At 42.3% G+C, this 13,017-nt stretch overlaps 1 protein-coding gene across 1 annotated transcript; it reads right to left on the bottom strand.

Annotated features, from left to right (window-relative positions):
• Positions 1–6,600: 6,600 nt before the first annotated feature.
• On the bottom strand, positions 6,601–7,353 carry LOC122198785 (proline-rich protein 23A-like). The gene has a single exon (XM_042903585.1). The coding sequence runs from the start codon at positions 7,351–7,353 to the stop codon at positions 6,601–6,603; it is 753 nt and encodes a 250-aa protein (XP_042759519.1).
• Positions 7,354–13,017: the final 5,664 nt, after the last annotated feature.

The raw sequence follows: 13,017 nt of genomic DNA, 5'->3' as shown, positions 1-13,017 counted from the left end.
TGCTGCTGTTATTTACTGGCTTCCATTGTTGGTTTTGAGTTGTCTGATTGATTGCCTTTTCATTGTAATTGTCTTTTCTTTCTGTGTACAAAAAGTACTCTCTTTGAATTTTTGGGCTTACAAGAATCCACCTAAATATGCATTTTTTTAAACGTATCAATCTTGAAAGTTATTGTTCTTTCTGAATGAGGACACCATACTGTAGACAGAACTATGTATATTATTGGAAATGTTTCTTTTTCTCCGTCTTCAGTGCTGAAAGTCTTGCTACTGCTATCTGCCTTAGGGTCATGAAGAATAATCTCATTTTACTTTTGTTCATGGTAGGATCTGTTCATCCCTCATATCCCATATTTAAATCCTCAAACACCCAGTATATGGTATTTTCTACCTTCCACTCTTCTACGTCTCCTACACTTTTTCTTCATTTTGCCTTCTGGAGTCCAAAGTTAATCACAGTGAAAAATCTTCAACTCCCCTGATATTACCTTTAACTTTCTACTATAACTGAAATCTTCTGAGTACCGTGCTTTCCCTGGAGGCTTCTGAAGTGGAACCTGTTTTTCTCCCACACCCTTAGTACTGATGACTAGACGTCTGATACATGTTCTTCTTGCTCCTCATTGATGCTCCCCAAACATTTATTCATCCTTCCTGAATTTCATGTCATCAGAGTGTAGCCAGCGTCTAACCTGTGTTGGTGCAGTCCTCTACCCTCCCAACTCCCCTCTACCTCCCAACAGGGCTCCTCTCCTTCCTCCTTAAATGGTATTTACTCTTGGCTTTCTGTCACTCTCTCCCATTTTGATGCTTTCATAATTCCTGGCAATTTCAAAATATACTTAGGTGGTTCTTCCAGAATACTGGTATGTCTCCATCCTATTCAACTCTCATGCAATCCAGACTCCCCTATCTCACTTCCTAGTCAGCATCTCTACCTGGATATGTAAGAGGCACTTCAAATGACACATGTTCAAAACTAAATGTATCTCAGTTTTTCTATACCTGTTCCCTCAGGGTCTTTCCAAATCTTAGAGAATAACACTTCCATCCTTTTTGTACTCAGGCCCCAAACTCTCGAGTTTTCCTTTTTGTTACCCTTGACTCTTTCTCATCTTTTACATCAAGAAATCTAGTTTTCTCTATCTTCAAAATATATCCAACCAACTACATACTGCTTCATACCTCTCCTCTTATGACTATGGACTACTTTAATGTAAGGCAGCATTATTTCTTGTGTGAATTGTATTCCATGAAGACAGTGATTTTTTAAAAAAATTTCTTTTTAAGTTTATTTCTTCTGAGAGAGATGGAGACAGCGTGACTGGGGGAGGGGCAGAGAGAGAGGGTGACAGAGAATCCCAAGTAGGCTCTGCACTGCAGTGCAGAGCCAGTCGCGGGGTTGACCCCATGAACCCTGAGATCATGACCTGAGCAGAAACCAAGAGTCGGACACTTAACTGAGTGAGCCACCCAGGCACCGCTCCATGAAGATAGTGATTTTTTTTTTTAATTTTTAAATTAAAAAAAAATCTTTATTCACTTTTGAGAGACAGAGACAGAGTGAGCATGAGCGGGGGAGGGGCAGAGAGAGAGGGGGACACAGAATCCAAAGCAGGCTACAGGCTCTGAGCGTTCTACACAGAGCCTGACACGGGGCTTGAACCCACGAACCGGGAGATCATGACCTGGGCTGAAGTCAGATGCTCAACCGACTGAGCCACCCAGGTGCCCTGAAGATAGTGATTTTTTAACTGTTTTATTCTTGGCTGTATTCTCAGAGTTTGGAAAATGCCTGGTACATACCTAGCACTTAGTACATATTTGTTGAATGAATGAATGAATGAATGATTTTCTTCTATCATCACATCTGGAGAATTCTCATTCATTATCTCTGTGAATAATGGTACTTCCCTATTCTCTGTGTTCTCCCTCTCTATCTCCAACAATCATGTAGAGCTGCTCCTTTTCTTTTCTTTTTAAAAACTATTTATTTTGAGAGAGAGAAAGAGAGAGAGAGAGCACAAGCAGGGGGAGGGGCAGAGAGAGAGAAGGAGAGAGAGAATCCCAAAAAGATTCTGCGCTGTCAGCTCAGAGTCTGATGTGGGGCTTGATCTCTTGACTGATCATGAGATCATAACCTGAGCTGAAATCAAGAGTTGGATGCTTAACTGACTGAGTCACCTAGGTGCCCCAGAACTGCTCCCTTTCTGACAATGTTTCCTAGTCTCCCTTTCATATCTTATGTTTTTACTGTCTTTAGTTTTATGGATGATTTATCTAGTCCAGTATTTCCATTTTCAATTCTGTCTACATTGTTGTTTAGCCCATTTATTGTATTTCTTACTTCCAGGTTTACATATTTAATCCTTAGAAATTTTCTTTAGTTCTTTTTTTAAAGCTGCCATATCTTTTGGTATTTTTTTCTCAGCTACACTTCTGTTGCCCTTTTTTATGTACCCAGTCAAATTAAATTTATTGAAAAATATTTTTATATCTTATAATTAATGAACATCTATGATTTGAAGAGCTGATTCTCCTTTTTCTTGTTTTGGATCTATGTCATTTATTCTCACTTATAGTGGTTTGTTTTCTTACATGTTCTTTGATTTGAATTATGAGTTTAGAATCACTGGAGGGTTATGTCTGAGAATAAGGTGTATTCTTCTTGGAGAACATTTGTTTTACTTTTGCCAGGTTCACCATCTACCAGAGAACATTTTTTTAAATGTTTATTTATTTTGGAGAGACATAGAGACAGAGTGCGAGTGGGGGAGGGGAAGAGAGAGGGAGACACAGAATCTGAAGTGGGCTCCAGGCTCTGAGTTGTCAGCACAGAGCTCCATGCGAGGCTCAAACCAAGATCATGACCTGAACCGAAGTTGGACGCTTAGCCTTAACTGACTGAGCCACCCAGGCACCCCTACCAGAGAACTTTTTAAACTTGGGTCCTTCCACCCCTCAGTGGATTGTGTTTCATTCTACCTGGAGCCAAAGCTGAGACAAATACATTTAAATCCCATCTCCTTTTTTATTATGTATTTTTTCCCCCTTTTGCTTGTTAGATTACCTATTGGAGGCATCACATTCTGGAAGCCTGGAGCTTTTTTCAGGGCTATGTGACTACTGAACTTTATTTTATATCCTTTATAAACGGGCCATTAATACCAAAGCTTTAGGTCACCATAGGATGTTAGGTACCCCTGTGTACCCTCTTGTTTCAGCACCCATTTTCCTCTCTGGATTTGTGATATGTCATCTATTTTTTGCTTTGAGGATTTCTCTTACATTTTAAAATGTTTATTTATTTATTTTGACAGATAGAGAGAGAGAGAGAGAGCAAGCGAGCGAGCAGGGGTTGGGGAGGGGCAAAGAGAAGACAGAGAGGGAGAGAGAGAATCCCAAGCAGGCTCCTCACTGTCAGCACAGAGCCTGATGTGGGGCTCCACGAACCATGAGATCATGACATGGGCTGAAATCAAGAGTTGGATGCTCAACCGACTGAGCCCCTCTCTTACAGTTTCTTTTACAAGCTGTGATATGATTTTAAAAATATTAAAATAATTTTTATCCACCAGTTTCAGTAGTGTTGTTCTTGAGGATTTTTGGACTATTTGGCTCACATACTGTTGAAAATGGATGTCCTCAGTTTTTCCTAGTGTAGATGAGGAGAGTCATGCGATAGAAGACTTAGTTTTGCAAACAAGGCCATCTTCTGTCTTTAGAATAATCAGGAGTTTAGGCTAGGACTTGTGACTGATTAATTTCTGTGTTATAGGGGGTGGGAGGAGGCATGATTGTGGTGAGAATTGTGGACAAAATGGTAGAATAGGGGGGTTCCTTCTACTGGAGGCAGAGAGCACTGAAAGGAAGTGTTAAACCATATTAAATAGAGATATCAACTTTTAAAAGAAAGATTCAAGAATCCAGGGGCCAGACATACAGTAGAAAATCCAATCTCTGAATGGACAGCTGATATTTTGATGTATTTGTGGTACTGAAACTAAAATCTATAGTAGCAACTAGGATTTCTGCTCCTTTGAGGGGACTGAAAACCAGCCCATGGCCAATCCTCAGAGGGTGAAGAATCACTGACCACCATTCCATGGTTGTGTCTGTAGTTGATCAAAGAGAGATTGAAACTCAGAATTGCCACTGTGTGATTGTTTGGGGATTAGACCTGTGACTTTTCAGGGAGACAAGTTATAAGAGTCCCACAATCCTTGGTTCTGAGTTATGGTCCACCAGGAAGTAGAAACTAAAAATTCTAACTGTGGGATACAGAAGATGAATTTCCACTTGAAATGTGCCCGCCAGTGAAAATTACCAAGAACACGAGGCAATCTCACATTATTAAAAGCAAATAGGAGATTCCACCTGTGAGGGAATTGAGTTAATTGAGTTTTAAATTAATGTTAAAAATTTTTATAATATAAAAGATGGAATACCATCTGTGCAATAAAAACAAAAGTTTATGATACCAAACGGGGAAGTGTTGAAATGGAAAGGAAGTAAAAATCTTTAAAAGAAAAAAATGTAGTCTTTGAGATGAGAACTTTCTTGCAGATGTATAAACAGAACACTGGATGCTGTTGAAAAAAAGATCAGTTAATTAGATTAAAGAATAAAGAAATCTGGGGGCGCCTGGGTGGCGCAGTCGGTTAAGCGTCCGACTTCAGCCAGGTCACGATCTCGCGGTCCGTGAGTTCGAGCCCCGCGTCAGGCTCTGGGCTGATGGCTCGGAGCCTGGAGCCTGTTTCCGATTCTGTGTCTCCCTCTCTCTCTGCCCCTCCCCCGTTCATGCTCTGTCTCTCTCTGTCCCAAAAATAAATAAAAAACGTTGAAAAAAAAATTAAAAAAAAGAAATCTGAAATTGACACACTCTAAATATGTTAAGAATCATGGGAGATTGAGTGATGCCATTATATATCTGATTAGATTTCCATACAGAAGGATATATGGGATATTTCAAGAGATAGAGTCCAAGATTTTGTGGGATTCCAGGCAAGAGAACATTTCCCATAATGATGGTTAATCAAATTTCATCAAGCCAAATAAAAATAGAATATACCCCACAGATATTACAGTAAAACTGTAGAACACCAGAGGGAAAGAAAACATTAAAAAATATGCTAAAATGAACAGCAGAATCAAATATAAAAAAATAACCATTTGATTGGCAGAAGACTTCTTGCCTACAATGGCAACAAAAAAAGCAGAACAATGAACTAATATATTCAAAGTAGTTAAATATCACTTTAGAATTAAGAATGAATGTGTACTATAACATTTTCAGACATGTAAGACTAATAGAGTTTACTACACATAAGCATGTTCAGACTTACAAAATCAAGATAGTTTTACTACACATAGGATCTAGTGGAAAGAACTATTAAAGGATATTCTTTAGCAAGAAGAAAATTGAGGCTAGAATTGAGAATGTAGTAGGAGAATAAAAGGGGACAGAAGAATTAATAAGGCATGTTGGCAAACTGAAAGAGTATTGATGTTTAAAAATGAAATGGGGACCTTGAGTGGCTCATTCAGTTAAGCATTCAGACTCTTGATTTCCGGCTGAGGTCTGGATCTCAGGATCTTGAGATCTAGCCCCTCCCTCAGGCTCCCTGCTGTAGGTGGAGCCTCCTTAAGATTCTCTCTCTCCATCTTCCTCTAACCCCTTCCCCCTGCGCAGGCGCGCGCGCGTACACACACACTCTCTCTCTCTCTCTCTCTCTCTCTCTCTCTCTCTCTCTCTCTCTCAAAAACAGTCATTTTGTTGACTTCAGCATTACCAGTAGTACTTTATTTTATAAATAGATGAAACAAATATGGTAATACATTAATTTAAAAAAATTAAAAGTTTGATTTACATAAGAAAAAACTCAGGGTAGAATTGGAAAGGTATAAAACTATGTGGAATAGCAGGAATGCAAACATTTTACATCAGTCTATTGCTTGAAATTACTGATGACGAGATTTAAAAGAGAAATACATATCCCAATGCATGCTGAAAACATCTGATAAGATCTAAGATTTACTCACAAGGAAAAGGGAACTGATTGGAAGAGAACTTCAGGCAGTTAAGATGTAGCTATGAACAAACATTATACTATTATGTATGGTAACCATCATACTATTTTGCAGTTTTCGAGAAAAGCATGTGGAAACACCAAGAAATTGAAAAGCCATGGCTAAATCTCACAACATGAGAAATCCAGTGATTTCTTGATTTGGGCAGAACCAGGAGACCAACGGTGTAGTGCTGGAGAAAGAGTAGAGTTTGACAGAAAATAACTGACGTAAAACGAAGGGGAATGGAGGGGTCTTTCTTGTAAAGAAGCCCAGAGTTCTGAAAACACATTGGTATCTCTGGGCAGATTTTCGACTTCAAAGATAAGATCCAGAATCCTTTCTCTTTCTGACATCTTCATCTGCTACGATGGTCAGTCTGCACGGAAAAAGGAATTGCTTGTACCTGAGGTGCACAGTTTCCAGGTTGCGGAATATCCAGTGCACAGGGTTTTGGGAATGCCATAGGGCCTCCAGGCGGGTTGCCAGAATCGTGTGTGTGGGGGCGCGCGCGCAGGGAGCGCGGGCAATTCATTCCTGGAACAGGCGCCTCCGGGCCTTGCAAGAAGGACCCGGAGGGCGCTGGGGGCGCGCGTGGGGACCTGGACTCGGAGAGGGAGGTAGAGGTTGGAGTGGCGAGTTGGGGAAGGGCTCCAGAAGGTGGACGTCCAGGTTGAAGTAGCGGAAAGAAGAGCGTCTCTCTGGGCTAGGAGTGGGGGCCCAAGACCGGGGCTCTGGTACCTGGCCCACGGGGTGGGGGTTGGCCACGCTTCCCGCGCAGGGGCGGAGCCCAGCGATGGAGCCGGCTGCAGGGTCCATCCGAGGCGGCAGGAACGCGGGGTCCGCGTCTTCCTCGTAGGCCTCTTCTTGGGGGGCCATCTGTGGGACAGATGCGCGGAAGAATCCTTGCTCGACGGCGACGTCGTGCCCGGGCGCGCCCAAGAAAGCGCCGGGTTCCAGGCCGACAAGGGAGTGGCCCTGCTCTCCTGAGCGCAGGAGGGCCTCGGGGACCAGCAGCAGTGTGAGCTCTTCGACAGACACTTGCAGGACCGACGTTGGCTCGGGCTCGAGCACCAGGTCGACGTCGTCCAGGGACATCTGCAGGGCACATCCTGTGGCCAGGACCACCACCGAGGTGAGGGCACCGGTGGCCGGGGGCCCCTCCAGGCCTTCCAGGCCTGCAAGCTCCTCGGTTCGGCTGCGCTTGGCGGGGCCAGGTCCTCCGGTCGACGGTCCGGGACAGGGCGCAGGGTAAGCGCTGGGGCTGCGGGGCCGGCTGCGCATCACTTGGACGGCGCTGCCGGGGGGGGGGGGGGGCCTGGCGGAGGGCGTGAGGGGCTGGGTCCTGCACGCAGTGACAGGTCTCGACGACAGGTGAGGAGGTGGGGCGCGGCGGGGCGCGGTATGGCGCGACGCAGAGTGAGTGCCCGGGAGTTCTGCGGGCGCCTCCCGGGAGACCCTCGGTCTAGGTTCTGGTGGCGCAGGGATCGGCCTCAGGCATTCAAATCCCAAGCTCCTCTCGCTGACCGCCTTGAGCCTTGATATGGCAGGTGCCAGGGCGAAACCAGTCTTTATCTGTCACACTAAGCTCCGCCCCTTCCGAGGCTCCGCCCTGTAGAGATCGGTGCAACCCAATATCCGAGGAAGGGGGTAAGAACATACTTTTATAGGACTTTAAGGGGGAGAACACTTGTGTAACTCATTATTAGAAAAAAGGAAAGATATACTGGTAATAGAACTACAAATATTGTTCCCCTCTAGGACCAATGTTTTCCTGTGATTTTATCCATTGTAGAGAAAAGACCACTCAAACAGATCACTTCCCCCCCCCCCCCATAAAATGGACTTACCCAAATGCATCATAAAATTTCTTTAGGGCTTGGTCTATCATTGCAGGAGTAAATGGAAAATACTGATTTCTCTTTAGAAAAACTTCTTTAAAAATTTTTTTTTAATGTTCATTTATTTTTGAGATAGAGAGAGAGAGAGAGAGAGAGAGACAGAGTGTGAGTAGGGGAGGGGCAGAGAGAGAGGGAGACACAGAATCCGAAAAAGGCTCCAGGCTCTGAGCTGTCAGAGCAGAGCCCAAGGCAAGACTTGAACTCACAAACTATGAGATCATGACCTGATCCGAAGTAGGACGCTTAACCGACTGAGCCACCCAGGAGCCCCGAAAAACTTCTTTTTTAATATGAAAGTAAAATATTTGTGGCAGGTTCTTCCTGAAGGTTAAGGCTGTTGTAAAATTATTATTAATATCAATAAAAATAAAAAATAATATAATTAAATCGTTGTTTGAGAAATTATTATGACATTTTCACCATTGTACTGAGTGTTTAAAAAGTGATCTTTTTCTAACAAAACCAAAGAAAACCTAGCACTTTAATGAGGTATGATTGGCATACAAAAAACTGTATGTACTTAATTTATACAACTTGAATTTGGGAGAAGTGAACACCCATGAAACTATCACACTATCAATGCCATAAACATATCTACCACATCCAAAAGTTTCCTCCTGCCCTATTTAAAACAAATGATCTTTTCAGTCTTCACAATAGCTGGCACTGGGATTGGTCAGCTAAGTTATCCAAAATTAAATACCTAATTTGGGTTAGATGTGGGAATCAAATGCAGACTTATTGGGTTTTAGATCATGGACTATTTACTCATGTGTTTATTGTATATACCTAGGAGTGGATAACTAACTGGTATTATGTGTGCCTTGTCAAATTAATAGGTAATACTTCCCTCTCTTTTTTCCCCCCAAATGTTTTTCATAGATCACACTCCTGAGCAAAGTGTGTTTCTATTTCACTACATCCTTGCAGAGCTTTCTTTGAAAATGTTTATTTATTTTGAGAGAGAGAGAGAGAGAGAGAGAGAGAGATAGAACCCGCATGCACGGGTGGAGGAGGGGCAGAGAGAGGGAGAGAGAATCCCAAGCAGGCTCCGCTCTGTCTGCACAGAGCCTGGGGTGAGGCTGGATCTTACAAACCGCGAGTTTATGACCTGAACTGAAATCAAGCGTCAGAGGCTTAACCACTGAGCCACCCAAGCACCCAAGCGCCCCTAAACATTTCTTACTGCCAGACTCTAAATCTTTTCCAACCTGGTGTAGTAAAATACTCTCATTGTGTTTACATTCTTCATTTCTGATTGCCAGTCAAGGTTGATTATTTTTTTCATATGCTTCTTGGCCATTCTTTTATTTTCTTCTTTGAAATGTTCCTATCTTCTTTTTTTTTTTATTTAAAAAAATGGGTTTCAGCACTTCCTTCAGCTGTATGCAGTGCTGGTACCTTCCTTGTCAAACACCAACCCAGATAGCACCTTCAGAAAAAGGCCATTGCTGACTGTTTTATTTGAAATGGCTTTCTCCATTCACTTTATCTCATCACTCTCTTTATGACCTTCATAGTATTATCACAATCTGTAAATAATCAAAATATTGTTTAAAAAACTTGGGTTTCAGACATACTGTATACCCACCATTTATCAAATGTATGTGTTGCACATATCTCTGTTATGGTCTGAAGACTTTAGTGCTTCATCCATTACAATCCTCATTCACTCTATCTTCAGTGTAATGTGTGGTGATTTTAATATTCTCATGGATTCTTCTCCACCGCCCCCCCCCCGCCCCTCCAGATGTTGGCTTCTGACTTCTTTTTCCCTTCAAAAATGTTGTCCTCTTTCCTCATTGACCCATACTCTTGACCTTGCCTTTACTCCAAATTGTAGCCCTTCCATAATCACAATTTGAAACATTTTATTCTCAGAGCACCACCTCCTAACTTTTTAGCTTAGTCCTTCAAATATCCAAACTCTATTGGTCCTTCCATCCCTCTGATGAAATCCATCGATCCTACCACCTTTTCACTGAAACGGACACCTTCAGGTCCTTACTTCCCTCCTTACCTAGAACTTAAATTCCATGGGCAGTCATCATAATCATTGTCGTGTTTATATCTTTTTTCTCCCTTTCTTGTTTCCTGCTTTGTTGGTTAATATATTTGGTATTTTGTGGCTGCATTTGTGCAGCTGAGGGGGGCTGGAGGAAAACACTCAACCCCACTGACTAGTCTTACTTTAAATTCATAATCACCAACCTCAAGTAGGCTACTAATTGCTGCCAGTGATCTTAATATGTTTCATTCACTTTTTCATTCTTTCAGGTGAACACTGCATACTTTCTTCTCTCTTCAAACCTCTGATACCTCATCCCTTATTTTCTCACCTAGATGGTCACCTTTTTCTTTTTCACTGAGACGATAGAAACAATAAAAAAATATTTCCCCAAATTCCCATAATCACATCTCATTAAGCTTAATTGGGATTATATGTTGTGCCTTTTGTCCTCTTCCTATAGATGAAATGTCTGTGCTTCTAGCAAAGTCTACTCCCTCCATTTGTGCAGTTCATCTCCTCTCATTTTGGCTCTTCAAGAACATCAGTCTAGAATCCCCTTCTCTCTGTCCAGAACAAATTTTACTACCTCCATCAATTAAGTATCTTTAATATATAATTGAGAGGTAAAGTTTTCCATCTTCAACAAAAACTCTGCTGATGTGACTTTCTCTTCCAATTTCTTCTTCTTTTTTTTAATGTTTATTTATTTTTGAACGAGAGACACAGAGAAAGAGAGAGAGAGAGAGAGAGAGAGAGAGAGAGAGACAGAATGAGCAGGGGAGGGGCAGAGGGAGGGAGGGGCAGAGAGAGGGAGACACAGAATCCAAAGCAGGGTCCAGGCTCTGAGCTGTCAGTACAGAGCCCAACTCGGGGCTTGAACTCACAAACTATGAGATCAAGACCTGAGCTGAAGTTGGAAGCATAACCTACCAAGCCACCCAACCATCCCTGTCTTCCAATTTCGACATTAATTTTCTCCCTCCTCGTACACCAAAACGCTCAAATTAGTCAACTATATTTGCATTCTCTAATTTTCCATGTTTCACTCGCTCTTGAACACGCTCTAATCAGACGTCTTCCCAGGCCAGTCATTTATAAGCGCTCTCATTAAGGTCATTAATGATCCCCACGTTATGAAATCCTGTGGTTAATTGTCAGTTCTTCTCTTGAGTTATGAGCAATACTTGCCACCGTCACTCTTTCCTTTAAACATTTCCCCCCTTGGCATCCAAGACTTTTTACTTTCCCAGTCTGTCTCTGGCTTCTTCTCAAGTTTCCTTAGCTGTTTGCTCCTCATTCTGAAGGTGGGAATATCCCAGGACCCCTTTCTTGGCCTTATCTTTTATTCTGTCAACTGCATTGCCTTCCTTTCAATGCCATCTGTATGTTCATGACCCCCAAACATGAGTCTCTCTCCTGTACTTTTACCACCAACATCCACCTGCATTGTCAGCATTTTCTCCTGGATATCTACTAAGTTGAGCCACATGCAGTTTTCATTTTTGTAGGTCAGAATGGTTGTATATTGCCAATTTTATGTATGTCAGTCTAATAATAGGCAGTCCAAACCTCAGGTCCAAATTTGAGCTCCTTATAGTTCCCCAAACCTGATCTTTTCAAAATGTTCTCCATCACAGTAACTGGCAATTCCTTTCTGTTGCTCAAGACAAAAACTTGAAATTATCCTTGAGAATCTTTCTTTCATGTATCACATGCATTCTACCTGGATATTCTGGGCCGTAGCCGTTTTTACCATCCTTCCTGCTACCTCCTGCTATCATCTTCATCCCTTTAGTGAATTACTGTGGAAGCCTCCTAAGTGGTCTCCTTGCATCTTTGTTTTTTTAAAGTAATCTCTATGCCCAATGTGGGGCTGGAGCTCTTGACTGGAGACCATGGGTCGCACGTTGTACTGACTGAGGCTGCCAGGCACCCCATCCTTACATCTTTTCTTTGTTTCTTTTCAGGCTAGTCTCCACACGTGAGCTAGAGTGATTCTATTAAACAGTAAGTCAGACCATGTCAGACTCTTCCACTTTCACTCAGAGTCAGAGCCAATATTTTTATATGGGTTTGCAGAGCTCTCTCTGTGTGATCTGGTGTATTTCCTGTGATTCTCCCACTTGTTCCTTCGGTTACAGCTCTCTGGCTGCCTCTATGCTTCTCCTAGAAATGGACAGGCATACTCACAAACTTTGCAGTTACTTTCTCCTACCTATCTGTATGGTTCCTGATTTCTTTCAGACTTTACTGAAAATGCTCCATTTCTGAGGCTTTCCCTGAGTACACTATCTAAAATGGTAATCTCTGACCTTCTACTTCCCGTAAATCGTTTGCACATACCAGTATTTAACATGGCGTGCATTTTCTTTATTTATCTTGTTTACCCTCTGTATTATCTTCACCAGAGTGTAAGCTTATGATGACAGTGATTTTTACCTGTTTTGCTTTTTGCTATATCTTCAGTTTTGGAACACTGTCAGCTGCATAGTGGACACTCAACAATATATACAAATATATGTGATTTTTTTCTTTCATCAATAATAAGCATTTTTTAAAAGAATTTTATTTTAAGTAATTTCTACACTCAACATGGGACTCAAACTCACAATGCCAAGATCAAAAAACACATGCTCCACTGACTGAGCCAGCCACTCACACCATGAGCATTCTTATTCATTATGAAGCTCTTCAAATATTGCCCTCCATTCCATTTTCTCTATTTCCTCCCTCTGGAATTCCTTTCCTCAAATAACGTCCTTTCCTCAAATAACTCCTCCTCCTCCTCTTCCTTCTCCTCCTCATCCTTCTTCTTATTTTTAAAAGTTTATTTATTTATTGAGAGGGAGGGAGAGAGAGAGAGAATGAGCAAAGGAGGGAGGGAGGGAAGGAGAGGGAGAGAGAGAGGGAGAGAGAGAGAGAGAGAATGAGCAGGGGAGGGGGGGGGGAGAGAGAGACAGAATCCCAAGCAGGCTCCATGCTGTCAGCGGAGAGCCCAGTGCAGGGCTTGATCCCATGATTGTGAGATCATGACCT

The sequence above is a fragment of the Panthera leo genome, chromosome C2 (genome assembly GCF_018350215.1).
Source record: "Panthera leo isolate Ple1 chromosome C2, P.leo_Ple1_pat1.1, whole genome shotgun sequence".
Classification (NCBI taxonomy): Eukaryota; Metazoa; Chordata; class Mammalia; order Carnivora; family Felidae; genus Panthera; species Panthera leo.
The sequence above is the reverse complement of the archived record's forward strand: the minus strand, read 5'-3'. Positions and strand labels throughout refer to the sequence as shown.

Excerpts from the sequence above, each read along its gene's own strand:
- LOC122198785 (XM_042903585.1), bottom strand. The coding sequence starts at position 7,353 with ATGCGCAGCCGGCCCCGCAGCCCCAGCGCTTACCCTGCGCCCTGTCCC.